This window comes from Brienomyrus brachyistius, chromosome 2 (genome assembly GCF_023856365.1).
Source record: "Brienomyrus brachyistius isolate T26 chromosome 2, BBRACH_0.4, whole genome shotgun sequence".
Lineage (NCBI taxonomy): Eukaryota > Metazoa > Chordata > Actinopteri > Osteoglossiformes > Mormyridae > Brienomyrus > Brienomyrus brachyistius.
Window position 1 is genome coordinate 45,662,832 of NC_064534.1, and position 27,093 is coordinate 45,689,924.

The 27,093-nt window shown below is 42.2% G+C and overlaps 1 protein-coding gene and 1 long non-coding RNA gene across 5 annotated transcripts; both read left to right on the plus strand.

The window, feature by feature from the left end:
• Positions 1–1,897: 1,897 nt before the first annotated feature.
• Positions 1,898–9,612, plus strand: LOC125720640 (uncharacterized). Of its 4 annotated transcripts, none has more exons than XR_007385527.1 (2): positions 1,898–9,396; positions 9,542–9,612. XR_007385527.1 is itself a non-coding variant. In XM_048996323.1 (2 exons), exon 2 carries the CDS (start codon positions 2,924–2,926, stop codon positions 8,918–8,920), a length of 5,997 nt encoding a protein of 1,998 aa, XP_048852280.1. In that variant the 5' UTR covers positions 1,898–2,232; positions 2,378–2,923; the 3' UTR covers positions 8,921–9,612. The 4 variants fall into 4 exon arrangements, 3 of the variants coding, with proteins under 3 accessions (XP_048852280.1, XP_048852292.1, XP_048852301.1); XM_048996323.1 differs by having other exon boundaries at positions 1,898–2,232; positions 2,378–9,612; XM_048996335.1 differs by having other exon boundaries at positions 1,898–2,232; positions 2,481–9,612.
• A 2,237-nt stretch (positions 9,613–11,849) lies between these two features.
• Positions 11,850–14,862, plus strand: LOC125721128 (uncharacterized). The gene is made up of 2 exons (XR_007385695.1): positions 11,850–11,964; positions 13,145–14,862. It is a non-coding gene; the product is annotated as an uncharacterized LOC125721128 (long non-coding RNA).
• The last annotated feature ends 12,231 nt before the right edge of the window (positions 14,863–27,093 follow it).

The window sequence follows — 27,093 nt, forward strand, 5'->3', positions numbered from 1 at the left end:
GTTACATGTGTGTGGAGTTTGCATGTTCTCCCCATGTCCCTGCCTCGTGCCCATTGCTTCCGGGATAGGCTCCAGACCCCCCGCAACCCAGTAGGATGAGCGGTTTGAAAAATGGATGGATGGATCTACTCTACATGAATGAATCTACAATGTCATTGCAATATTTTATTTACAACATAAATGTAGATAAATAGTGCCAAAAAAATACAGGTTACAATTAATTCAAGGAGCCTGGCAAAAAACATTTTTAATACGACATATAAATTAATTTTATGAAGTTGAATGAAAATATCAGAAACTGAATCAACAACATTAATAGGATTGGTAGTACAAATGAAATGAGTTACACTGTCAGAGGTGCAGCCTGGGGCCAGGCCCAAATGTAGATGGAGACAGGGGTAGTGGGCATACAGCGGTTAAAACGGCCTAAAAAGACAGGCGACAAAGCAAAAAGAGGCAAGCAAACAGAAAATCCAGGAATGAACTAAGGGTCACAAACACCAGATTCTTCAAATAGAGCTGAGGTAGAAACTCCACAGAGGCAAAGGCGCAGTCAGTAGACAGGCAGTGGTTTAATGCACAAGGCAAACGATTACAGGCAAAGGTATCCAGAATGCAGGTTAAAAATCAGAAAGAGGAAAAGAGTCAAGGATCAAACACAGGAACAGGAGCACAGAGTAACAAATATGAAAGAGTGTAGCAGGGGCACAAGACAATCTGGCAATTAGGAGCCTAGAAAAAGAGATTAAAATACATTGGGCTTGACCAGTTAAACAAGCCGACTGGTAGTTGCAGTCAGAGGATTTCTGGGAATGAAAACACAGGTACCAGGAACAGTGAGCCAAACGCTTGTAACACCAAAAGGGAGCAGCAGAGACATGGGAAACTCTGACAGTAGCCCTCTCCCTATGGACGGCATCTAGCAGATCAGTAAAGGCCTCAGGGTGGTGATGGTTAAAGTACTGGATGAGAGAGGGGTCCAAGATAAACCGGACAGGAACCCAACACTGCTCCTCAGGTCTGTAGCCTTCCCAATCAACCAGATACTGATGGCCCCTCCCCCTGCGACGAACCTTAGGTAATCACTTGACCGTATAGGCTTCAACACCATTGATGAGTCTGGATGGAGACAACTGACTAGTACATGGTGCTTAAGATATAGAAGGTGCATCTGGTGAAGCGAGTGGTAAATCTTAAGGTGCACAATACAGGAACCTTGGAAATAGGGAAGGGGTAAAAAAAAAACGTGGAGGCGGCTTGCATGAGGAATCATGTAGGGCAGGGCTGGCCAGTCTCATCTGCAAAGGGCCGGTGTAAATGCAGGTTTTCGCTGCTACTCCCTAATTAGATTAGTAATTGGAGAACTGATTGGCTGAAGAGTCCTCACACCTGCGTTTGAACAGCTGACCTAAAGGTTACCCCAAAAACCTGCATACACACCGGCCTTTTGCAGATAAGATTGGCCACCTCTGATGTAGGGGAATGTCCTGCGTGGAGAGCCAAACCATCTATCTCGGGTGATATTTAGGGGCAGTCCAATGCCCTGCAAAGCACTTGAATAGTGATACCCGAGCAGAGAATTTTGGTGCCTGCAAGGAGAAGTTGGGTGCTGGACGTCCTCCACTCATTGCAGCTGCTGAGAACAGAACTCTTTTTTTTGTGATTAAATTTTTATTAAAGAAAAATTATAGGAATGGAAAAAAACTTACCAACATATACAACAGCAAACACCCCCCACCAACCCCCACCCTCACCCTCCTCCACATAACCCTTCCCTGAAACAGCCCAAGAGAAGCAGTCTTATCAGCGACAGAGGCAATCAGCACACCCCACCCTGGAGTGAATGTTCTCAGATTTTGCACTTTGAAAGGCAAATCCTATAAATGCATAGTTGTAGCTGTCGCCAGGAAATTATTTGCTTATGTATTTGTTTAATGTTTATTTGTATTTTGTCCAGCGACTGTATTTTGTTTATTTTTGTTGCAAACATGTTATTGTTTGAAATATTATTTGTAAAAGGTTTAATTTAGAGTTTTCTGGTAACAGTGCCTCCTACTGTTCAGCGGAAAGAGCTACGTTTACGTGATCATGTGACCTAACGTAATGAGCAATAAAAAAGACAAGGCTAGCAAGTAGAACGAAAAGGAGCTAAGAAAAGAAACTCAAAAAAGACTGAAAGGAAGAGGTTATAATGTAGTAACGTCTCCTAATTCTGATCAGAAGGAGCACACGGTATGTTACTGTTTTGCCTTTTCTTGTTTTTGTTATATGTATGTTCGTGATTTGCGCTGTCTTGTAAACGCAGTAGACCGTTTGCTTAATGGCGAAAAGAGTTTTGTAAAAATTGAGTTAGTAATAGTAATTTTCTTTATTTCAGTTTTTCACGGTGTTTCACGGTATTTGAATTACCACGTCGATGGAAGAAAAAATTAAAATTATCGTGCTGAACATCAGTTGATTCGTGATCTGATTTCTGACAGAAGAAAACATTAGGAGTAATTACAGTGAAAAACGTCTCTAATCTACGGCACGACGGGAGTAAAAACGTGCCACTCGAGGGAGCAGATTCACGGACCGAAGAGTGGGCCGACTTCGCCAGCGTTTCTTCAAGGCGCCACAACTTTAACTAGCAAGAAAGCTAGCAAGTGCTTATCCGAGGAAATATCGCGAACATCAGACTAGCGCACAGACGGACAGTGCTGTAGTCGTAACGGACTCTAATCATCGCTCTCAGGTCAGACTGTATTTACAGTTTTGTATTTAATTTCTTTACTAACTGGAAAAAAAAAAAAAAAAAAAAAACTTTAAGTTTTCTATTGAATATTGTACATATTAATAGTGATTCTGTAGTTTCTCAAATTTAAAGTTAATTGTTAAAATTGTTTGGTTAAATTTTCAACTGTGATGTCATAGTAGTTTAAAAATGGATCAAGGTGCCTCAGACCTCTGTGTGCTAGAGTCAGTAGTTCAGGCTCTAGAAGATGAAAGGGCAGAGTTAGAAGAAAAATTAGAGACTGAATTTGAAACTTCCGAAAGACAAAAAATTGAGGAACGCATAGGTGAGATTCATGCCGATATCGAAATACAAAGGGTTGGGATTCTAAAGTCATCTTCTCAAAATGAACAAGAGGTTAGACGTTCTGAAAGAGAAAAACGCCCAACAGAAAAAATGCTTGAACTCAGAAAGGCTGATATTATAAAAAGGGAAAGAAGGTTTATGTTTATATATGTAAACTTCAAGGCAGAGGCTCAGTTAATTAGAACTAAGCTTAAGCAAGAATGCTCTAAAGTTGAATTAAGCGACATGATAGTACCTATAGAAAACTATGAGTCAAGGTTAAAACAAGAATATGAGAGGTTACGTGCGTTGACCACCCCTTCTCAAGATATAAGAAGGAGAATGGATAGCTGCACTTCTGCTACTACCGAACTAATAGCACTCTTGAAAGGTCGTCATGCAGAAGTCGGCACAAAGGAGTTTGATGCAGAGGCTGCTAAAGCAGCACTCTTTCATTTACTCCAAAGAGAAGATGCGAGGTCTATTTATGGATCAACAGTTTCAAGAGCTGGAGTCAGTAGTCAGCAAGGAAGTCAGGTGTCAGTAAAGAAAGCAGAAGCAGCTGCACGTTTGGCATCAAAACGGGCTGAAATCAACAGAGAAAAGGAAATCTCTGCTCAAAGAATGGAAATATTAGCCCAGCAAGAGAGGCTAAAGAGGCTTGAGGATCAAAGGGACCTTGAAGTCATGGAGGCTGAATATAAGGTATACGCCGAAGAGGAATTAAGACTGAATTCTGACCTAGGAGATACAGGAATAATAAGCACCTTGCCTTCAAAACAGCCTTCAACACAGCACAATAGCTCACCATGTTCCCAGGATCTACAAGACATCTCAGTACCTCCTTGCAAGGAAGATAAGCAAGAGATGGGAGCAAATGACATCTCAATGGTTCAAGCCCTAAAGGAATCCTTAGCAACATCTAGACTCCCAAACCCTGAACCATTCACGTTCACAGGAGACCCACTTAAGTTTATTGAATGGCGCACCTGCTTTAAGGCATTAATTGAAACGTCCTGCACAAACTCAGCTCATAGGCTTTTCTATTTGAAAAAATACATAAGTGGGGAAGCGCTCCGTGTGTTAGAAGGAACATTTTACAGAAGTGATGAAGAAGCATATACACAGGCTTGGGTTTCCCTGAACAAACGCTATGGTCATCCTTTCATAGTCCAAAGAGCATTCCGTATGAAACTGAGCACCTGGCAAAGGATTGGACCTAGAGAATCAGTGAAATTAAGAGAGTTCAGTGATTTCCTTATAGCCTGCAAGAACGCAATGCCCCATGTGCAGGGACTTCAGGTCTTAGATGACTGTGAAGAAAATCAAAAATTGTTGCAGAAACTTCCTGATTGGGTAACAACCCGTTGGAATCGGTTTGTCACTAAAGTACTGGATGAAGGGAAGCCATACCCAGGTTTTACAGAATTTTCAGATTTTGTAGTAGAAGAGGCGCGTATTGCATGCAATCCAATTTCCTCTCTCCATGCTTTAAAGGGTACGGATCAAAAACCTGCAAAAGAACAGAAGCGTTTCCAGTCCAACACTTTGATGACAGCATTGAACAAGTCTCAAAAGGCACAACCTAACCCTCATAACTTAAATGCATTAGGAAATAGTGCCCAGGACAACCCTTCTGGCATTCAGAACAAGGGGCAAATAAAGTGTGTCTGTTGTCAGAAAAATCACTTTATTTACAAATGTGACAAATTTGCAACAATGCCTCGAGATGAAAAGAAAAGGTTTGTCATTGACAACAAAATGTGCTTTGCTTGCCTCAGAGTTGGTCATGTCTCAAAAAACTGTAAGAAGAAGGCCACTTGCAATATTTGCCGGCAGTGCCATCCTACTCCACTTCACGAAGAACGTCCTCAAGGAAGAAAGCCAGAGGCATCAGAACAAGAGCAAGAAAATTCTGTTGCCTTGTGCAATGTAAAAGGCGATGCCTGTGATCGTACTTCAATGACTGTTCCTGTTTGGATCTCGTGTGTTGGAAAAAACTGTACAGAAACATTGGTGTATGCATTACTGGACACGCAAAGCAGTAATACCTTTATTGATCAAGAGGTTTGTCACAACATCCAAGCAGACACAGAGCCCATCGTATTGAAATTGTCGACAATGACTAACAGAGGTTCCAGAGTGAATTGTCAACGAGCAACTGGACTTAGAGTAAGAGGATACTATTCACAAGAATACATTGAATTGCCGCCTGCATATACCCGAGAGTACATCCCATTGGAACAAAACAGTATTCCCACCTGTGAAACAGCAAAAAGGTGGAATCACTTACTCTGCATATCATCAGAGATACCAGATCTATTGAATTGTCCGGTAGGTCTTCTAATAGGCTATGACTGCAGCAGGGCTCTGAAACCAAGGCAGGTGATATCAGGGGAAGAGTTTGAACCATATGCAGTCAAGACTGATTTGGGCTGGAGTATAGTGGGATCCAAAACATCTCACAATAGCTCAAGGGATGTGACAGGGTTGTGCCACCGCATTTCTGTAAAGGAACTTCCATCTATTGCTCCTACCTCCATCATTAAGGCCTTAGAAATGGATTTTTTAGACACAACTTCCAGAGAAAAGACAGTATCTCAAGAAGACATGCAGTTTTTACACCTGCTGAGTGAGAAAATTCAACATAATAAAGAGGGACATCTGGAAATGCCTTTACCCTTTCGAGTGCGTCCACAGCTTCCAAATAATAGGCAGCTTGCTATGGTAAGACTAAAACATCTAAAAAGAAAGATGATGAAAAGTTCAAAGTACAAGGAGGATTACTTAAAATTTATGAATAGTATGTTTCATGATGGTGATGCTGAAGAGGTAGGTGATGCCCCAGAGGAGGCCATCACGTGGTACATTCCTCACCATGGAGTGTATCATCCTAGGAAGCCTGAAAAAATTAGAGTAGTATTTGATTGCTCTGCTAAATTTGAGGGCACCTCTTTAAATGAGCATCTACTCACAGGGCCAGATTTAAACAATGCTTTGACTGGAGTACTTTGTAGGTTTCGTGAGCACCAAATCGCAATTGTTTGCGATATTGAAAAAATGTTTCACCGCTTTCATGTCAGCCCACAAGACAGAGATTTCTTGAGGTTCCTGTGGTGGGAGAATGGGAACATTGAAGGAGAGCTTAAAGAGTACCGGATGCGAGTGCATATTTTCGGGGCAGCATCATCGCCAGGATGTGCTAATTTTGCTATGAAACATCTAGCCACTAAATATGAGAAAGAATACCCACTGGCAGCAAGTTTCATTCGGCAAAATTTCTATGTGGATGACGGTTTAATCAGCATTGATACAGCTGAGCAAGCCATCCAATTGGTCCATGATGTACAAAAGGTCTTTGTCAAAGGAAAATTACATCTACACAAATTTGTGTCCAATAGCAGAGAAGTCTTGGATTCTATTCCTGAGAGTGAACGTGCTAGCATAGTAAGGGATGTTGATTTGAATTACAATGAGCTTCCAATGCAGAGTGTATTGGGGGTAAAGTGGAACGTAGAAACGGACACATTCTCGTTCAATGTCGTTCTCAGTGGAAGGTCAGCCACTCGACGAGGAATCTTATCTGCAGTTGCAAGTATATTTGACCCATTGGGATTTTTATCTCCTTTTATATTGACTGGAAAGAGAATCCTTCAAGAAATGTGCAAACGTGGAGTGGGATGGGATGAACCTCTTCCACCTGAACTGAAGCCCAAATGGGAGAATTGGCTTCAAGACTTGGAAAATCTGCAGCAAATTCAAATACCAAGATGTGTCATTCCTAAGAACATTGGCATAATCCAAAAAATTGAACTGCATCATTTTTCAGATGCCAGTACTGAAGGCTATGGGCAATGCTCGTATATTAGAATTGTCACTGATGAGCAGGTTCATTGTGCACTGATCATGGGAAAGGCTAGGGTAGTACCCTCTAAGGTTGTCAGCATACCACGGCTTGAGCTCACTGCAGCTACAGTCTCTGCCGCAGTAAGTAGCATCCTCAGAGAAGAGCTAACTCTGAAAATAGATCAGGAATTCTTCTGGACAGATTCTAAAGTGGTGCTTGGATATATCAAGAATGAAGCCAAGCGCTTTCATGTATTTGTTGCCAATCGTGTCCAAAGAATAAGAGATTCTACAGACCCAGGTCAATGGTTCTATGTGGACACAAGTCAAAATCCTGCAGATCATGCATCTAGGGGTCTCACGGTGGCAGGTCTGCTAAACTCAATTTGGCTAACAGGACCTACATTCTTATGGGAACGAGAGCTAGCAATACGTGAGGCTTCCCCAGAGCTTCTTGTAGGAGACCCAGAGGTAAAGGTCCTGAAAACTGATGCCTTTATGAAGGACAGCTTCTTTGGAAGGCTTTCGAGAATTTCAGACTGGAACACAGCACTCAACGTCATAGCCCGCATCCAAAGATGGCCTAAGAAAGATAGGACAGGTCCTATCACTGTAGAGGAAAGAGAGAAGGCTGCTCATGCACTTATCAGAGCAACACAAAGGGAAAATTTTGAAGAAGTGTTCAAATTGTTTAGTCAAAGGTCTGCAAATTTGCCAAAGACTCACAAGCTATACCAACTAGATCCTATCATAGAAAATGGGTTGCTCAGGGTTGGAGGACGACTGAGAAAGTCTTCTGCATCGTTTGATTCTAAACACCCAATAATCCTTCCTAAGGAAGGCTTTGTCACCCAACTTATACTTGACAACTGTCATAAGAACACTCAGCATCAAGGCCGAGGTCAAACACTGAATCAACTCAGGGCCTGTGGATACTGGACAATAAGTGCGAGCAAAGTGGTTGCCAAGCACATCAAACATTGTGTCACATGCAGAAAGGCACGTGGTCAAACTGAAGAACAACGTATGGCAGACTTACCTGTGGACCGTGTTGAGCCATCACCCCCATTTACTTATACAGGAATGGACTGCTTTGGTCCATTCTATACAAAACAAGGCCGGAAAGAATTTAAGAGGTATGGGTTGCTGTTCACGTGTCTGAGTTTAAGAGCCATTCACTTAGAGATGTTAGAGGATCTCACAACTGATGCATTTCTGAATGCTCTAAGATGTTTCATTGCAATACGAGGAACAGTAAGACAGATTAGATCCGACCAAGGTACAAATTTTGTGGGGGCAAAAAATGAATTGGAAAGGGGTTTGATGGAATTGGACAAAGAAAGGATCTCTATATATCTTGCAAGAAAACAATGTGATTTCCTAATGAATGTTCCCGAGGCCAGTCATACAGGAGGTGTTTGGGAACGCCAGATAAGAACAGTCAGGAGTGTGATGATTACTGTTCTTGCGCAAGCTAAAGGAAGACTTGATGACACTTCATTGAGAACTTTCTTCTATGAGGCCATGGCTATTGTCAACAGCCGTCCACTCACAACGAACACACTCAACGATCCAAGAAGTATGGAACCACTGACACCAAACCATTTACTCACGATGAAGTCCTCTGTGCCCCTTCCCCCTCCAGGCACGTTTGTTAGAGAAGATTTGTATGCCAGGAAAAGGTGGCGAAGGGTGCAATACTTATCAGAACAGTTTTGGAGCAGATGGCGTAAGGAGTATCTGGCTAATATAAGCCTCCGACAACAATGGCATGTGCCCAGAAGGAATGTGCAAGTTGGAGATGTCGTGATTGTTAAGGAGGACAACATTCCCAGAAATGAGTGGAAGATAGCCAGAGTTGTTGAAGCAAGTGCAGATGATGATGGTTTAGTTCGAAAGGTTAAAGTTCAAATAGGACAAAGTAATTTAGGAAAGAAAGGTGAACGCTTGATACAACCGTCATTTCTTTCACGTCCAGTTCAAAAAATAGTGGTACTTGTAGAGAATAATTCTTAAATCCGCTTGGAAATCCTCCCAGAACCTGGTTAGCTTGTTATGTAACATAGTATGTATATGGGAGTTGAAAATTGTGAAAATTACAAGATTTATTTCATTTGTGTTGCTAATATAAATCTTTGTAATTTGGTGGCAGTGTAGCTGTCGCCAGGAAATTATTTGCTTATGTATTTGTTTAATGTTTATTTGTATTTTGTCCAGCGACTGTATTTTGTTTATTTTTGTTGCAAACATGTTATTGTTTGAAATATTATTTGTAAAAGGTTTAATTTAGAGTTTTCTGGTAACAGTGCCTCCTACTGTTCAGCGGAAAGAGCTACGTTTACGTGATCATGTGACCTAACGTAATGAGCAATAAAAAAGACAAGGCTAGCAAGTAGAACGAAAAGGAGCTAAGAAAAGAAACTCAAAAAAGACTGAAAGGAAGAGGTTATAATGTAGTAACGTCTCCTAATTCTGATCAGAAGGAGCACACGGTATGTTACTGTTTTGCCTTTTCTTGTTTTTGTTATATGTATGTTCGTGATTTGCGCTGTCTTGTAAACGCAGTAGACCGTTTGCTTAATGGCGAAAAGAGTTTTGTAAAAATTGAGTTAGTAATAGTAATTTTCTTTATTTCAGTTTTTCACGGTGTTTCACGGTATTTGAATTACCACGTCGATGGAAGAAAAAATTAAAATTATCGTGCTGAACATCAGTTGATTCGTGATCTGATTTCTGACAGAAGAAAACATTAGGAGTAATTACAATAGTCTAGGGTTGGGGCATAACAGAGTGAAACGTGATGTGGAGTAAGGGAAGGAGAGGGTGTGGTGGACAAGGGAACACACGTGGTCAAAGGGGTATGTATATATTTTTTTATTCTTTTTCTGTTTTTTTATTTACACTCCATGGACACAGAACAAATAAACCTGGTGCAAAAGGACGCAGGAGTGACTATAACCAAGACAATAAACATACCCAGCTTCCGAACGCAGCCCAAAGCTAATTTACCTAAGTGCACAGAAAACAAAAACAAAACGACTAATACTACGCCTCACTGCCTATCCAAACAACAGCATACAACATAAGGTCGCAAAACAAAAGTCACTCAATATGCACCTAACACACACACACACACACAAGAGCATACACAGAGATCAAAGCGTCAAAGTCCGAGGGGCGCGTTAAGACCCCCCGCGAGAGATCGAAACCAAACAGCAAATAAACCAAAGCGAAAATACAGGCAGGGCAAAGCGAAATCAGAAATCCAATAAACCAAAATCGTCATATACAATAAGTTAATCAAAGAAAAGCAAACCCATCCATCCATTTTCCAAACCGCTTATCCTACTGGGTCACGGGGGGTCCAGAGCCTATCCAGGAAGCAATGGGCACAAGGCAGGGAACAACCCAGGATGGGGGGCCAGCCCATGGCAGGGCACACTCACACACCAGTCACTCACACATGCACACCTACGGGCAATTTAGCAACTCCAATTAGCCTCAGCATGTTTTTGGACTTTGTTTGTGGGGGGAAACCGGAGTACCCGGAGGAAACCTCATGATGACATGGGGAGAACATGTAAACTTCACACACATGTGACCCAGGTGGACACTCGGACCCGGGTCCCAGAGGTGTGAGGCAACAGTGCTAACCACTGCATCACCATGCCGCCCCGAAAAGCAAACCAATGATAACAAATAATGAGCAGAGCACCTGAGATATGTTGCTGTCGCTTTTTCACTTCGAAGAGATGGAAGTGATGGATGCTGCATATGACGATTCGTGGGCGGGGCCTGAACGGGGAGGCGGAGCAAAGATCAAATGGAAAGCGTGCTGTGGGCGGAGCTGAACCAAAACATAAACTAACAGTGGAACCTAACAATAGCCAGTCGCAAAATTAACTGTGTCAACACCTTTCTACCGCTAACTGTTCACTGTACGGTTTTAGTTAATCCTGACAGTACTATTTTAACGCCAAAAGAGAGAGGGTTTGTACTGGTGCAAACCATTAGTAAATCTGGCCCTATTCATTAAAAATGTGAAATGCACATGCTATATAACACAGTCACATATACAAGCAGCGCCTTGCATGACGTGCCCGTAGCCTCTGCAGGTTTATCCCAGCAGCGTAACAATGTTTATCTTTGTAATTATTCCTTTATCATGAAAAAACAACGTTCATTTCTTAAGAAAATTATTGCATTATAGTGAGAAGCCGACCACTTTCTCAAAATCTATATATTCTATAATCACAAGAGAACAATGTCCGTTTTCTTGCGATCTCAAGATATTTAATCCTTTATCACAAAAAAAAAAAATTGTTTCATGACCTTTCTCAACTTCTATAAATTTACGTCCTGTAATGATGATATTATTTCCTGTTTTATTTCCCAGAATGTGGACTAGTTCTAGCTGCCCCATTCACAGCTAAACTGGTAGGGAAAACCTCCCTTTTAATGTCTTAATGTTTTGCATAATAATTTTAATCAAATGATGGGGATGTACTGGACACATTGAGTTTACAGAAGGCAAATAATGAAGCAGGTGTAGACACTAAAATCAGAAAAATGCAGCCGACTGGGAAAGCACATGTATGCGGCTGTCCACTTAATTCCAAAACAAACTGGAAACTCTTGCTTGTGTTTTGATGATGTACCATATATTCTAGGCTGTGGTTATTTTTCTTGTAACTTCAATTTGTCAGAACTGGAAGGTTAATGTAGCCTAGCAACAGTAGTTTATTATGTCCATTAGATGGAAATTGATTCAAGAATTCTGAGTTTTTATAGCGTACAATGAAATTCTTACTTGAAAGCCTTCTTCACAGACTAGACAATTAACAAAACAGTGTAACTGTAGAAAAAGCTGTTAAGTGAGCGGTTTGTTAATTGTACAGCGTTTCGAGCAGGCATTGTTTCGGCCATTGGAGGCATCACGCAGGACCCCACGTTGTTTTTTTTTCTTCTTCTCTTTCCTTTCGGCTGGATGCAGAGTTATGGACGCTATAGTTCTACAAAGTATTGTTGGGTTTTATGGTATAGTTGTGCGTGCATGCTGAGTAAGTATGCAGTTCATTTGTACCGCAACTATATGTCGTAACCGGAGCAAATGTTTATTGTTTTATGCGTTTGCGATCTAAAATAAGCATATCGCGCTAATCTCAGTTCGCGTTTTGCTGTATTAATGCCACTCGGTTTAAATGTATTTTACGGTTATTTTTCTTTTGTAATACAAATATTTAATATAATTTAGTATCTATATTTGATAAATGTTTATAAGTCTATGTTACCTGTGAGCGGTAATAATATGTTAATTCCTATATATTCCTATGTTTTTATTTCAGTTTCAGTTTGTGCATTAGCAATATTAAACAAACGTGTGTTAAGCATACTGCTAACATATATTGCACATAATATTGATCATTATGAACATATTATCATTGCACATGAAAACAACCTCTGCATGTCACATCACAATGGTTACAGTCAGGTAGTCCACTTCTTTGTTGACTTTGTGGCATATGGCTATAAGTTATATACTGCTTTGTAATATAGTTGAGCCCATAGAGAGAGAGAGAGAGAGAGAGAATAAGAGAATTTACATATTCCAGTGATAATTGCAAATACCTGGCTGATGGGTAAGAATTTCATAAGGCACACATGAATTATTTATAATTTGTTTTACAGATTTGTGGTAGTAAAGACTTTTATCTCACACCGTTTCATACTTTATTGGGACTGTTCGTAATCTGCTAAAGTACATAAAAAGACATGTGCTGAGAGATCAGTAAACAGCCATCATTCAATGGAGTTAACTGCAAGAAAAGTGACCCAGCTCCATGCACCATTCTGAAAAGACTGTCAGTTTCCAAAACACCAGCAACTATGTAACTGTGGTTCATCATTGGGGCTTAGGACCATGCAGACAATGAACATGAAACTTGAGAGACAAGGTCATAATGCTCCACTCTCTCTGAAAACTCAAATTTGTCTGCAGTCAGCATTGCTGCCACCAAAGCACTTGCCAGAGTAGAAGCTCTTCTTGCAAAAATAGCTTTTGCTCAGAAAGAAGCAGATATTCTCAAAACAAAAGCTGAAATAAAAGCACAATTACATGTTATTCAGCTAGAAAAAACTGTTCCCACCCTCACAGAATCTTCAGTCTTAGAAGCAGCTGCAGTAAATGAAAATGAGGAGGTAAGCAACCAGGGCATAATGCTGCGTTCCATTTGCCCTCAGAACTCGCATTCCAAGTTTTGAAGTGACGACATGCGTGCTCCCGTTTCTTGGAGATCCGAGAAATATCTCGGAACAGCACAGAGGATCCCGAGTTCCGAATCCAAGATGGCTGCGCCCTTTAGCAACAGAAGGGGAAGTTGTAGTTTTATACTGTTTAAGCACTACTTCTCATTTGTGGCTCATTAAATGGCACACACTATACCGTCCAACTTATCTGCGGATCAGCTGTTTTGTAGCATGTAATGTGTTATCAACTGGTATTGCTAACAATGGTTAACAATTAACCAGGCTAGAACTGGATTTCATGATTATCCATCCATCCATCCATTTTCCAAACCGCTTATCCTATTGGGTCGCGGGGGGTCCGGAGCCTATCCCGGAATCAATGGGCACGAGGCAGGGAACAACCCAGGATGGGGGGCCAGCCCATCGCAGGGCACACTCACACACCATTCACTCACACATGCACACCTATGGGCAATTCAGCAACTCCAATTAGCCTCAGCATGTTTTTGGACTGTGGGGGGAAACCGGAGTACCCGGAGGAAACCCCACGACGACATGGGGAGAACATGCAAACTCCGCACACATGTGACCCAGGCGGAGACTCGAACCCGGGTCCCAGAGGTGTGAGGCGACAGTGCTAACCACTGCACCACCATGCCGCCGATTTCATGATTAGTCGGATTAATTTTAATTTTACTAATTTTAAGTGAACGAAGATAAAGGCCATTTAAACTGAGGTGCCTTAAATCTGACAAGTTGTCCAGCTAAGCAAAAAATCTTGCTTTGTCATATGGATCCATGGTATTGCATATGTCCCAAGGCATATGGAACACACAATAACTTTCGGTTGAGCACAGGGGGATTGAGGTCCAATTTAAGGGGGTCCAGGGGGTTGTATTAGCTGGTTTTGATTATTTGGGGGGGGTGTTTACAACCCGCATCCCCCCATAATTTACACCCATGGTCAGACTAAAAATATGACTTTTTGACATTGCACAGTGAGCTAATGAATATGTTCAATAAACCTAGTTAAATAATGTCCATGTAAACCAGATTTTAACCCCCCAATGGGTGAAAACACCTGCAATGCTCTATATGTAGGAGGTACCCAGTCTACTTTGTCCTGCCTTCAGTTAGTTACAAATGTTGCAGCTAATCTAACAACTGGGACTAAAAAGAGGGATCACATCACACCAGTCCTGGCCTCATTACTCTGACTTCCAGTCTGTTTTAGGATAAAGTTTAAAAATTTACTGTTTGTTTTTAAAGCTTTACATCGGTTGGCCCCTCCCTACATTCTTGACCTGCTCCACATTTAGTGGTTTCACTTTTACTTTTCGTTTTTTATTAAAATATTCAAGCACGATTGAAGTGTAAGAGTGATGGTGCTTTCTCTGTGTACACACTCACAAAACTGGAACAGTTTACCACTTGGCATCAGATCCTCACTATCCTTCAGTACTTTTAAACCTAGAAGTAAAACCTGCTTGTAAACATTTTGCTTGGCGTCACTATTTATCTTGCTTTATGTTTCCATTTTTGTTTTCTGTGTATTTTGTAGATTGTTCGGTTTGATTGAAATTGTATGTATTTTTTGGCATTGTATTTTTCTCTCTTGTACTGTTTGACTTTCCCTGAGGGTTGTACCACACTTTGGTCAACAACTGTTGTATTAAATGTGCTTTATAGAAAAGTAAAGAAAGTAAAGAAGAAGAACCAGAGTTATTCCAAAATACATGCCAAGATCAGAAATCCACAGCACAGCGAAATGATTGAACATTCAATAAGCTACTCAATAACCACTGCAGGCTAGAACTTTACTACTACAAAGTCACATCCAGATCTAGCAAACAGCCAAGCTATGCACCTCAGAAGCCTCTTGCAGATACAATAGCTCTTGCAAAATACTTACTGCATCATGAAATGTGCAACTATGGTCTCATTTCAACCAGAAAATTAATGTGTTCGAAGGCATTTTTGTCTGTGCAGTCTTAACTGTCATGGAGAGGTTTGATTTGACGGTTAAATGCCTTGGACCTGAGTCGTTAAAACAAGAAAAAGAATCACAGCACTAGATGTCTACAACACAGTAGCTAGAATTAATCTTTTATGGCAGACTTGAACAGTGATATAGGGCACCTGAGGTCATAGAAAGTACACTTAATAAACTGGAAACTTTTGAAAGGTCTCTGAAACAAGCCAATAGATCTGGGACACGTACTTTTTGAACTAGAAGCAGCAAATAGTACCTTTGTAGGCACACCAAGACAGTCAAGCCACTCCCACAAAACAAAGGCAGGGAGCGGAATAACAGTGCAGAATGGGTTCACTCCTGCAACTGTACAAGCAACTGTACAGAGGTATGTGGGGAGTCATCCACTCCTACAGTACATCCTGCTACTTCCAAGTATGTAGTCCTCATTGACCAAAGCAACAAGATCAGAGTTGTTCAGACTTTTCAACATGAAATGAGAGGCACTCGTAAAGATAGCTGGGAGGAGCACACACAACTTGCTGTGGGATCCATAGACGGCAAAGCTCACCTTCCCTTTACAACTTAGATTGAATGTGATATGAGATTCCCTCACCAGAAATCACGCTTTGCAATCCTCATCTCAGACCTCTGCAATCTGATTAAAGTAATAGATCCTCATGCAGTCATCCGCTTCTGACTGGAAAGAAATCTGCAAGGTCAGAGAGATGTTCAATGAGTCTTGCACAGTATCTTGATTTAGACTGGGTGATCATGGGAGGGGTCAGTTAGAAAGGAGCTCGTAGGTCTATTGCTGTCAATGTGAAAAAACAAAGATATTGGGGAATGGTTGCCCATCCTGTCTTGTTGTCAAAGTTACATGTTGTGATACTACATGCCAGTCTACTGAATGAAAGACACCCAAAGACCCAGCCAATGACTCAAATAGCAATAAAAGCAAGTTCTTTAAACTCTTAATGATAACATACCTACCTTGTCCATAGAGGACAGAATCTTCATCATTCATACACAAGACAAAGAGGTTTGCAGAAAAGATGGTTGGCATCACTGCTTTTCTGTTCCTCAAGAAGTTATCTCCTTAATAATTATGAGCATGTTTTGAAACAACTTCTGCTACCAAAATGAATCTTGGGAAAATGGCCAATAATGAAAGTATACTTCTGAGCAGACATACAAAAAATATTTGAAAACAATATGCTAGCAATATGTTTACAGGAGAAGTTGCTAGCTATTTGCCAAAATTTGGTGTTTACCATGCTCACCAACCTAAATTTGATTCTAGTGAAAAATATGGAGTTGTTTTACTCAGTGACTGTCTTCTCAGAAGACTTGTTCTTAAGAGCTTACTCCCAATTACTGGTGTATTTATATAGGGGATTAATTGCTCTTACTACAGTCATTCAAAAAATGCTTCATGCTTTCACAGTTCCAAATGTTCCCTTGTTTCAAAGAGACAACTGTAATCACTAGAGGGTTTTGTGTAATCAAAATAATGATCCCATGAAAAGAACTAAACGAAATTTAGAATGAAAGTGTTGTGCTTGATAATCTACTATAGTCATCTGTGGTGTAAGTGCTGCTCAAGAGGGAGTGAGATACCGGCACAGATACCGTATAGTTTCTACTCAGAAACCTATATATAGATGATGGACTTTCCTCTGTGAGCAGTGATGAATAAGCCATAGATCATCTTAAAGAAACTGAGATGACGTTAGATATGTCACAAATAAAGCTTCACATGGTCATGAAAATATTCTCGATAGGAGAAGAGCTTTGAAGAAAAAGACCTTAAAACATATAAACCTATCAGTTGATGTTCTGTCTCCCCCAACAAAACCTAGGTCTAGAAGATGACACTTTCCCTTTGAGTTTGTCTACACATAAATCTGTGTGTCCCCTGTGGGGTTTTCTGTGCCAACCATGGTGCAAACCAGAGACTTGGTTGTGAGGTGTACAACTGTTTATGTGACGAACAAACCTCTTGAATCTTGAGGTGGACATTTACATCTCTCAAAGCTTGGAAAAAAACTTGGAAAAATTCCTTGATAGAGTCAGAACAGCCCCCAAGGGGAATAATGAAACAGCAAGAACCAGAAACACAAGCCAAAGTCAATATTGAAAAACAAGCAAATCCGAGAATACCGAAATCCAATGGAATGAGCAGAGCTGAGTTTCTTGCAGATATATAGAGTTTTGAAGCAGGCACAATAAGGAACCAAAAGCAGGAAAGGGAAGGAAAGATTTGCAACTGGAGTGGATGGAATGGGTTGCAGTGGGTGAATATGTGAAGACCTGAAATGGATCTAAAAGGGAAATAACACACACAGCAGTACACAGACACAGCAACATGTGACATGCATGTTTCATAATGGAAATGTTGAACACTGAGCAGCAGTTTTGGCTGCAGAGATAGCTTTTAAAACAGCTGATCGAAGAAACAGATACTGAGATCTAAGCAACAAAGTTCTACACAGGAAGGAAAATCATATTGGGGTACATCCACAACTTGCTGTCAATTCTATGCTAATCTTTCCAACAGAGTGCTTTGTATCAGAAAATCTACAATCCCAAACCATGGCAATTTGTTAGTACAGAAAACAATGCAGCAGACCATGGAGTTGTCTGGTCCCGCTTTTCTGACAGTTCTTGAAAAGGCAGAGGGCAGTCAGTTAAACATTTCTGAGCTAGTAAAACTTGACAAAAATGTATGAATAAAACCAGAGGTCAGCACATTCAACAATGATGTAAAAAAAATATGAGTTCACACTAATTTGAGAGACTCTTGCTTTGAAAGTGTCTTACAAGTTATAGCAATACTGATTTGCAGTATTCAGACAGCCTGTAAATCCCCATAATCTTGAAATTGATAACAGAGGAAGTCTTTGAAAATAGATTAAGTATCTGTCAAGAGGTCAACTGAAGTATGTTCTTGACAAAAATGTTCTTGTATAAGTAGGAGGATGTACATCAGCAAATTATATAGCATGAAAAGCAAAACAACAAACGGTTATACCAAAAAAAATACCACATCACTATCTTGTTAGTAAAATAACATCATGAGGAAGTTGCTCACCAGGGACAACACTTTACAGAAGGTACAGTGGGATCAGCAGGCTTGTGGATTCTTGGCAGCAAGAAGAATGTCTCTAATGTAATTCACAAGTGTACAACTTTCAAAAAGCTCAGAGGGAAATTTGCAGAACAAATGTAAAATTGAACTAACTCACTCCTGGGACGCCCTTCACTCACATAAGCCTGGATGTCTTCCGACCACAAAGGATTATTGCAGACTGAACCAGAGGTTTCCTCTGAGAATAAGAGGCGGGCAGTTATTTTCAAGTGTTTGAATTCTAGAGTTCCCTATAAAGAGGTAATTGAATGCCTGACCACTTCAAGCTTCATTAGTGCCCTGAAAAGATTATTCACCATTAGGGGGCCTATAAAGCCTCTCCAGTTGGACAGGGGCAGAAATTTTATTAGTGCATGCAAAGAAATAAACATCAGTGCAGGTAATAAAGACTTGAGAAATGTATCGTGAGGAGCAAGGGTGTTCCTGTTTCTTTAGATCTTCTCAGTCCACTCATATGGAAGAAGGGTGTGAAAGAATGATGGAAATTGCACAATGGTCTTGGATAGCATGAAGATAAAGATTGGATCCTTTAGTCTTAATTTGAAATCCTGGTCACTTTAATGGCTGAACTTCACTAAGATCTTTTTGTTAAGTATTAGAGCCTTGTAGACTAATTTCAGAAACAGTAGAAAGAAGAACAGCTTTTTATCTAATGAAAAAAATGCCAAGAAAATAGGCCCTATCCAAGCAGAAGGTCTTGTCTTATTGAAATGAGAAATTACTGTCCCCTTGGCAGCATTATGGAAACAATTGTAAAGCAACGATGGAAAGGTACCAAAAGTGAAAGTGAAAATTTCTAAAGAAGGAATATACAAAGAATTACAAAAACCCATATCAGAAGTGGCTTTACTCCTTCCAAAATAGTAATGATGGGAAGACGATTCAGATATGGAGTGTTCTGGGCTGAGCTTTTTGGCCTTCATGCGGAAGGATGCAGAACTGACTTGTATGTATCCTGCTTGGACAGTTAATGTAGCCTATGGTAGTATGTTTTACTATTAGACACAAACAGTTACAGTGAGTTGACTTAAACAGCTCTTTTTCTTTGGCTGCGAATTATGATAATATAATGAAATAACATTGTTTTGTGACAACCGGATATTCAATAAACTAAATGATAGCTGAATGGTTTTTCTTTACCACTTTATAAGGTAATTATAGCATATATTAGACATTACATGGAACTGGAAGATTTCCATATTTCTTGTTTAGGAAATTTAGATTTAACACGCAAATTTCCCCACTGTGGGATCAATGAAGTCCTATCTTATCTTATCTTATCTTATCTTATCTTATCTTAGATATATCAGCAATAATTACAGTCAAGTGTTTTATGTAGTTATTTCATAAAGCAAATTCTCAAATTAAAGATCTATTTCTGTTGGATTTTTAATAGTATGTGCCAATAAAGATTTACTTTATTGGTGATGTTTACTACCTGCTATGACACCCAAAGGGTGCACATTGAGAGGTGAATAATATGTGCAGATTGATTATTGAGTGTAATCCAATTTCTTTTAGAATTGTATTAAAAAGTGGCAACCAAAATATACTAATTTTGAGGTGGAATTCAAATTCAGAAATACTACTCGCACACTTGATTTCCTTATATTAATGAACTTTCTATACCTGTATTTTTCTTGCTTTCCTTTAATTACATGCAGACATAATTGCTGTTGAAACCACTAGTAATCACAAGGTGCACGTCTACAGGCATTATGATAATAAATAAAATAATTTAAAAAAACACTGTGTGTGGCTATAAAGTTTTAGATTACATTTTTTTATAGTTTCCTCAAAGATGCAGTGGGTTATTATTACTGCCTTACAAAGCACTCTGTCCCAGCAGAAATTAAGCCGCATAATTAGGAGGTGTGCTAAGTGTCCGCACAGGACCGGCACGCTCTATAAACTATAAACGTGACCTTATAAGATTCTGTCCAGGGGAGAAAATGCTTTGAGACCTGAATCCATACTTAATGACCTGTGTGACAGGAAAGTGATACATTAGCAATGAGGAGACCACCTTTGGCTGTCTGCTTTTCACTGTGGGGATGTCTCGTCATTCAAGCAATTCTTCATCCCATTTAAGGTCCTTCATACACCAGGGCTCAGGCGAAAATGCTACCTTATCCTGTATTCCTTATTTGGTGCTGCACATTATTTACAATTACAATACAAAACAATGCACATTGACCATTTTTAGCACTATACAATCAATATAAACAAGCAAGAACGTTCCCAAAATGTTAACTGCTGGACATCTGTTTAGTCACATGAAATGGATGAACCCCATTGCTTTTGTTCCGATTGTTCTTATTATTTTTCCTTGCTGGGCAGCAAAATCCTAGAAAATCCAAACATGGCAGGTAAGTTCCAAATCTTGCCCACTTCTCAGTCAACCAAGATCAGATCAAGTGACCTCAAGGTGGCGCTAACCATTGCACATTTTGGCCAATTTCTCAAGAACCATACAAGACAGCATCAAATTTCTCATGTTTTTTGAAACAGATATGTAAGCCCAATCTAAGGACATAAAAAGCAGCATCCAAACCGTCTTTGATCACCCGCGATTTTGAAGAACACATTTTGCAGAAAATTATAAAATGAACTCAATCTAGAAGCTTAGCCAAATTTACACAAAACTTCACAAGGATCATCTGACTGCAGATAAGTTGTTAAAGAAATGTCGATATGTCCAATGGTTTTCCTGTTGTCATCATAGGAATTTATTGAAATATTCAGTAACGCTTTACATTAACTGCACCTTCATAATGCTTTTATATTGCATTCATAAAATGTTGAGGACACCTTCATAATGTATTCATTAAGTATTCATAAAACATTCATTAACATCATGTATGTATACCTTTACATCCTAACAATCCCTTAACAGCTGTAATATAACAAACAAACATTATATAATAATAACAAACATTATAATCATGTAATGTTTGTTATTAATGTATCCTAAAGCTGTTCTGGGATGTTAGGATGTTAAGGTGTACTTGCATGCTGCTTATGAATGTTCTATGAATTCATAATGAATGCACTATGAATGTATATGTATATATGAATGAAATGCACTTAATGTAAAGTGTTACCAAAGATTAAGCAGCTGGATCAATCTTCTGATTCGTATGAAACTTGAGAAACACGATCAGTACAACAGTCAGTGAACAATGCCAAATTTTGGTACAGATAGATCTCTAGGGGGTTAATATAGTTGTGTGATATCTTTATCAAGAGTATTGTTTGGGGTAGAATATAAATTCTGGAATACTCTGATTCTATGAGTAATACCTAATTTACCAGCAAATGGTGTCGGTCAACTATCATGGACGGGCATCTGCTATTCTGAAAAAAATGCATTAAGTCGGTTAATACTCAATATCTTTGAATTGTAATGCCTGATTTACACGAATCTTCACGGGAATAATCAAGACAACATTCCATGGAAATGTTTCAGTTTCTGTGAATGTACTCTTGTATTGTATTGTAATAAGATGCTAACTGTATATATTAGTAATTACACATGTTAGAATCAAAGAACTGCTTTTATATGAATGTATCAATATGGTGGAATCTAAGGATCTCATATAATTCACGTCTGCCATCTTGGATATCCCACTATTTTGAATTGGTAAAAAAAGGCCTTGACCATTCTCCCAATTTGTACTAAACTTGATGAAAATCATCTATTCACAAACAAAAGTTGTTCAAGAATTTTGGATATGCCAAACGATTTACCCTTTAACATAATGCATCCATTCACCTAATAGATCGTGTATCTTTTTAATCCAAGGTTTAGTTCTGAAGAAATAAAAAATAATAATCGTGTGTGTATGTGTCATGCCCTGCTCGTCGGCTCCTCCTGTGTGCCACGCCCCCTGCCTAACCACGTGTGTTTCCCGGATTGTACCCAGCTGTGTCTGCTTATTTTCAATCAGTCCTGTGTATTTCAGTCCGTGTCTTACCTGAGTCCTTCGTCCGTCATTGATGTTGTCAATGTCTGTTTCCCGTCCTGCTCCGGTTTCCCCGAATAAACCCCCGTTTTCCCGTATCCCGCTTGCCTGCCTGCTCCTTCCGCACGATCGCCGCTCTCCGCCGCGCTCGTTTACCACGACCCGTGACAGAATGACGGACCACAAAAAGGCGGAATACATCTCCGAGGAGGAGTACTTCCGCCTCGGAGAACAGGTAGCGTACTGGAGATCCCAACCCGGTATCACTGAGGATCGTCCAGCGTGGAGCCTCGTCCGCTGGTGTGAGAAGACCCTCGGCCAGCTAGCCCTCGACCTAGAAGCCCGCTTGGCCGAGGAGCTGCGCGAGGGTCTCCTGCAGATAGCTCAGCTCCGGACCAAGCGCTCAGTCGCTACCAGCGAGCGGGGACCCGTCCTTCCGCCGTCCGCATTGGCGGACGTAGCTCCACCTCCCGCCGCTACCAAGAGCCGGAGGAGGAGACGCAAGGAACCAGCGATCGCCCCGACGATCGCCTTAAGGGCATGTGCCCTCATCCCGGCGGCCCTCCCGGAGGAGGATCGGGATGTCTCCCCAATCGCCCGGAAGGTCCCTAGCTCTGCTAAGCTGTCTCCCCAGGCAGCCTCTCCTGTCCGGAGAGCACCGGTCCCGGCTACGCCGTCGGAACGGCCGCCGCCGCCCGCGGACCCCGCTCCCGTGCGGCCGCCTTCGCTGCCGCCCGCGCAGCCGCCTTCGCTGCCCCCTTCGCCTGCTGCAGCTCCCGGGCCGGCGCCCCCACTGCAGCCACCTGCAGCTCCCGGGCCGGCGCCCCCACTGCAGCCACCTGCAGCTCCCGGGCAGGCGCCCCCACTGCAGCCACCTGCAGCTCCCGGGCAGGCGCCCCCACTGCAGCAACCTGCAGCTCCCGGGCAGGCGCCCCCACTGCAGCAACCTGCAGCTCCCGGGCAGGCGCCCCCACTGCAGCCCGCTCCAGTTCCTGACCGCGCTCCAGTTCCTGACCGCGCTCCAGTTCCTCCCGAGGCGCCCCCTCCGCCTGCAGCAGCTCCAGAGGCGCCCGGAGTGACTTTACTTCCTGGCCCCGTTCCTACTCCCGCTCCAAGTCCCTTGGCCCCGGTTCCCGAGGAGGTCCCCGAAGACTCCACCGCAGCTCCTCCCTCTCTGGAGGTGGAGGAGCTGGAATGGGACCCCTCAGGGACAGAACTTGTGACCCCTTGTCCCTCGCCCCGGCGACGTCGACCCCGACCTAGGTTCGGCCTGTCTGTGTCCCGCAGGGGAAGGGGACACAGACGCAGGGCTGGGGTCCCGCCTGCCCTGCCCCCTGGCTCGCCCTGCCTCGCCTGCGCTGGGGCTCGGTTGGCGCCTGCAGGTCCTGGCCCTCCGGGTCGGCTGTTGCCTGCGGGTCCCCCTCCGGTGCCTCGTCGCCCTGCCTCGCTCCCCCCTCCAGTGCCTGGTCGGTCGCCTGGGGGCTCCCCGACGGCGGCTCCTCGGTCGCCTGCGGGACCCCCACCTTCGGCCCGTCGGAGGACGTCGCCGCCTGCGGCGGCTCCCCCCCTCGCCTTGCCTTCGCCCTGGCCCCTTCCAGCTCCCTCGTCCCCTTCCCTAGTGCTCCCTCCTGCTCCCTCCCTGGCCCCTCCGCGGGTCCCTCGCCCTGTCTCCTCGGCCCCTTCTCGGTCCCCTCCGGCTCCGGCCTCCCGGCCGTCTGCGGCCCCTCCGGCTGCCGCCCGTCGCCCGCTGGGGCTCCCACGGGCTCCCCTTTGTTCCCCCGCCTTCTCTCCCTTCTCTCCTGCCCTGGTCCCTCCTTCGTTTGCTTCCCCTTTCTTGGTCCCGCCTGTCTCTGCTCCCCCTCGCTTTGTTCCTCCCGTCTCTGCTCCTCGACCTCCTCTGTTCCCTTCGTTCACTCCTGGTCCTTTTGTTCCTCCTGTTCCCGCTGTGTCTCCCTTCCTGATCTGTCTCTCTGCCTTCCCGTCCCTTTGTCAGCTCCTGTCTCATGTCCTGTCGCTGGCCCTGTTCTGTGCCTCGGTCCTGTTTCCCGTCTCTCGTTGATGGTTCTGTTTTTTTGCTCCAGGTCCCGGTTCCCGTGTCCCGTCTGTCGCCTCCTCCCTGGCGCGCCCGGTGAAGCGCGCCTTTGGGGGGGGGTTCTGTCATGCCCTGCTCGTCGGCTCCTCCTGTGTGCCACGCCCCCTGCCTAACCACGTGTGTTTCCCGGATTGTACCCAGCTTATTTTCAATCAGTCCTGTGTATTTCAGTCCGTGTCTTACCTGAGTCCTTCGTCCGTCATTGATGTCAATGTCTGTTTCCCGTCCTGCTCCGGTTTCCCCGAATAAACCCCCGTTTTCCCGTATCCCGCTTGCCTGCCTGCTCCTTCCGCACGATCGCCGCTCTCCGCCGCGCTCGTTTACCACGACCCGTGACAGTATGTGTGTGCGTGTGTGTGTGGGTTTGCATAGATCACATTTGGGAACCAAAATGTCCCCAAAGTGCAGTAAAACCTGAAACTTCCTTACTTTTGGGGACACTTCTTCAGGTCCCCATTTGGATAACCTCAGTTTCATAAAAATCTGCAATCAAAAAAGTAAAAGTAGCAAAAGTCTTGTATTTTGGTTGGTTACTTATGGTTAAGGTTAGGGATGGGTAGAGGGTGTTGTGATTGGGATTAGGGTTTTTCCCATAGAAATGAATGGAAGTCCCCATTAACATAGGTAGACCAATATGTGTGTGTGTATGTACATATATATGTATGTATATGTATATATATGAACATTTTGAATGACATCCAGTTTTCCACTGCAATAAAAATTCTTTGTCACAAACGTGTTCAAAAAAAAAAAAAGAATTAAAAAAACACTAAGCAAACTAACAAGATCTCCAGTGACCCAGTGCTATGAAGCCAAATCACCAACCCAGGAGGCTCTGAGCTTCAGACCTGCACTGTGTATTGATTTATCTGCAGGCTATGCGGACCCCCTGCAGGGTGTACCTTTAAAGATAAATCACATTTTTTAAAAGCAATATTTACAATATACAATTCATGAAACACTGAGGTTATTTATATTGCGCGTATCTGACACAAAAGTTTTCAGCTTTCAGCAAACCCAATGAAACGCTAAACCACTAAGCAATTAAGGAGAGATATAAGACATTTTACATTTCTGGTCACGGCTCATAAGTCGTATTTTCTATAATATTCCCTGCATCAATATATATCTCCTGACACTGATAAAGCCCAAATCGAACCTGGTAATAATTTGTTTGTTAAATGACCAATAACAATGTTTTCACAAAACTCAATATTGTTCATCTACAGACTATGCTGATCAAAGGTTGCTAAAGAAAAGCTGATACATAAAATGGCATGTACAGGTTTACAGAGATTTTTTTTTTATTAAATGACTAAATTTGATATTTCTCTGGATATGCTTTTGCCTCTGGAAAGTGTCATATTGTATTCTGATTCTTAGCTGTTAATCCCCTGATTATGTTTTCAAGGTACTGTGTGATTCTAACAAAATCCCCATTTTTTGGATTGTTCTTTATTTTTACTGTTATCAAACATAAGAAAAAAGTCATTATGTTCACAAAAGCTCTTGCTTCTGCACAATGCGTGGAAGATCCTATTTATGGTCGTTTCATATGTAAAAATGCGAAAGCTACAATCCAAATACTTTAATATGAAACAGGTGCACATTTCATTCCCGTTTCTCTTGTCAGCATCTTTGAACCATGACATTTACAGCATGCATATTAATATTTGTTAAAATCAAGTCATGCGTGAGTAATGCTAAAAATCTATATTCTTAAGTCTACAGTACTGTGACCTGGGGCCTCATGTATAAACGGTGCGTACGTACGAAAATGTTGCGTACGTCCGTTTCCACGCTCACGTCGAGATGTATAAAAACGAAACTTGGCGTACCGCTAAGCACATTCTCATGGCAGCTCCACACATCGCGTACGCACGTTTCTGCTCGGTTTTGTACACAGTCGGCTGCCAGGGTAAGTCATTGCTACTGTGGTTTCCCTTTCTAAACTCACAATCATGACGCTGACTTTATCCAATACACCGATATTAATTGTATGTTGTTTACAAATGTATGGCACCTGATTTTTATTCAATTTGTAACAATAAAAACGGTGCAGAAAATGACCGAACTATTACGACTGCAATGGCAGCTCTTGCGTTATTGGAAGACGTAGCTTATGGAAGAAATGGAAGAGAGCGCATATTCAGGGATCATAGTCAGGTGATTTAGTCAGCACCAAGTCGCGCCATGCCTGCCGTATGGGACGGCATGATCAGCTTGTCCGATTGTCCGATTGCGATGTCTGGTTTTCCCAATGTAATCGGAGCCATCGACTGCACTCACATTGCTACAAAAGAACCTTCAGAGAATGAACTTGCTTGTGTAAATAGAAAGCACTTTCACTCTATTAATGTACAAATTGTGTGCGATTCGAACATGTGTCTCATTAATGTAATAGCAAGAATGTAAAGCAGGTAACCAAACACCGCATTTATTTTTTAACTAATTCTTTTAATGTGTTGTTAATATCATACATCGTATCATTTAGATGTTTTAATTCATTGGCAACATCTCTTACAGCATGTGCTATTGCATTTTGTGACTGCAGCACAGCTTCAGTCAGCACACGGCCGGATGGTCGCCCCCCGGTTTCCGAGGCACGGAAATGTGTGCAGCCAGCGCCCAAAGATGTGCTCAGCACAGCAGCAACATCGCCGCCTGTGTCGTCCTCGGCACTGGGGGCACCTCTTGTACTATTGTCTGTAAGAATAAACAAACAAACAACAGTTGACACCGCATCTGTGCCCTACTTGTTAT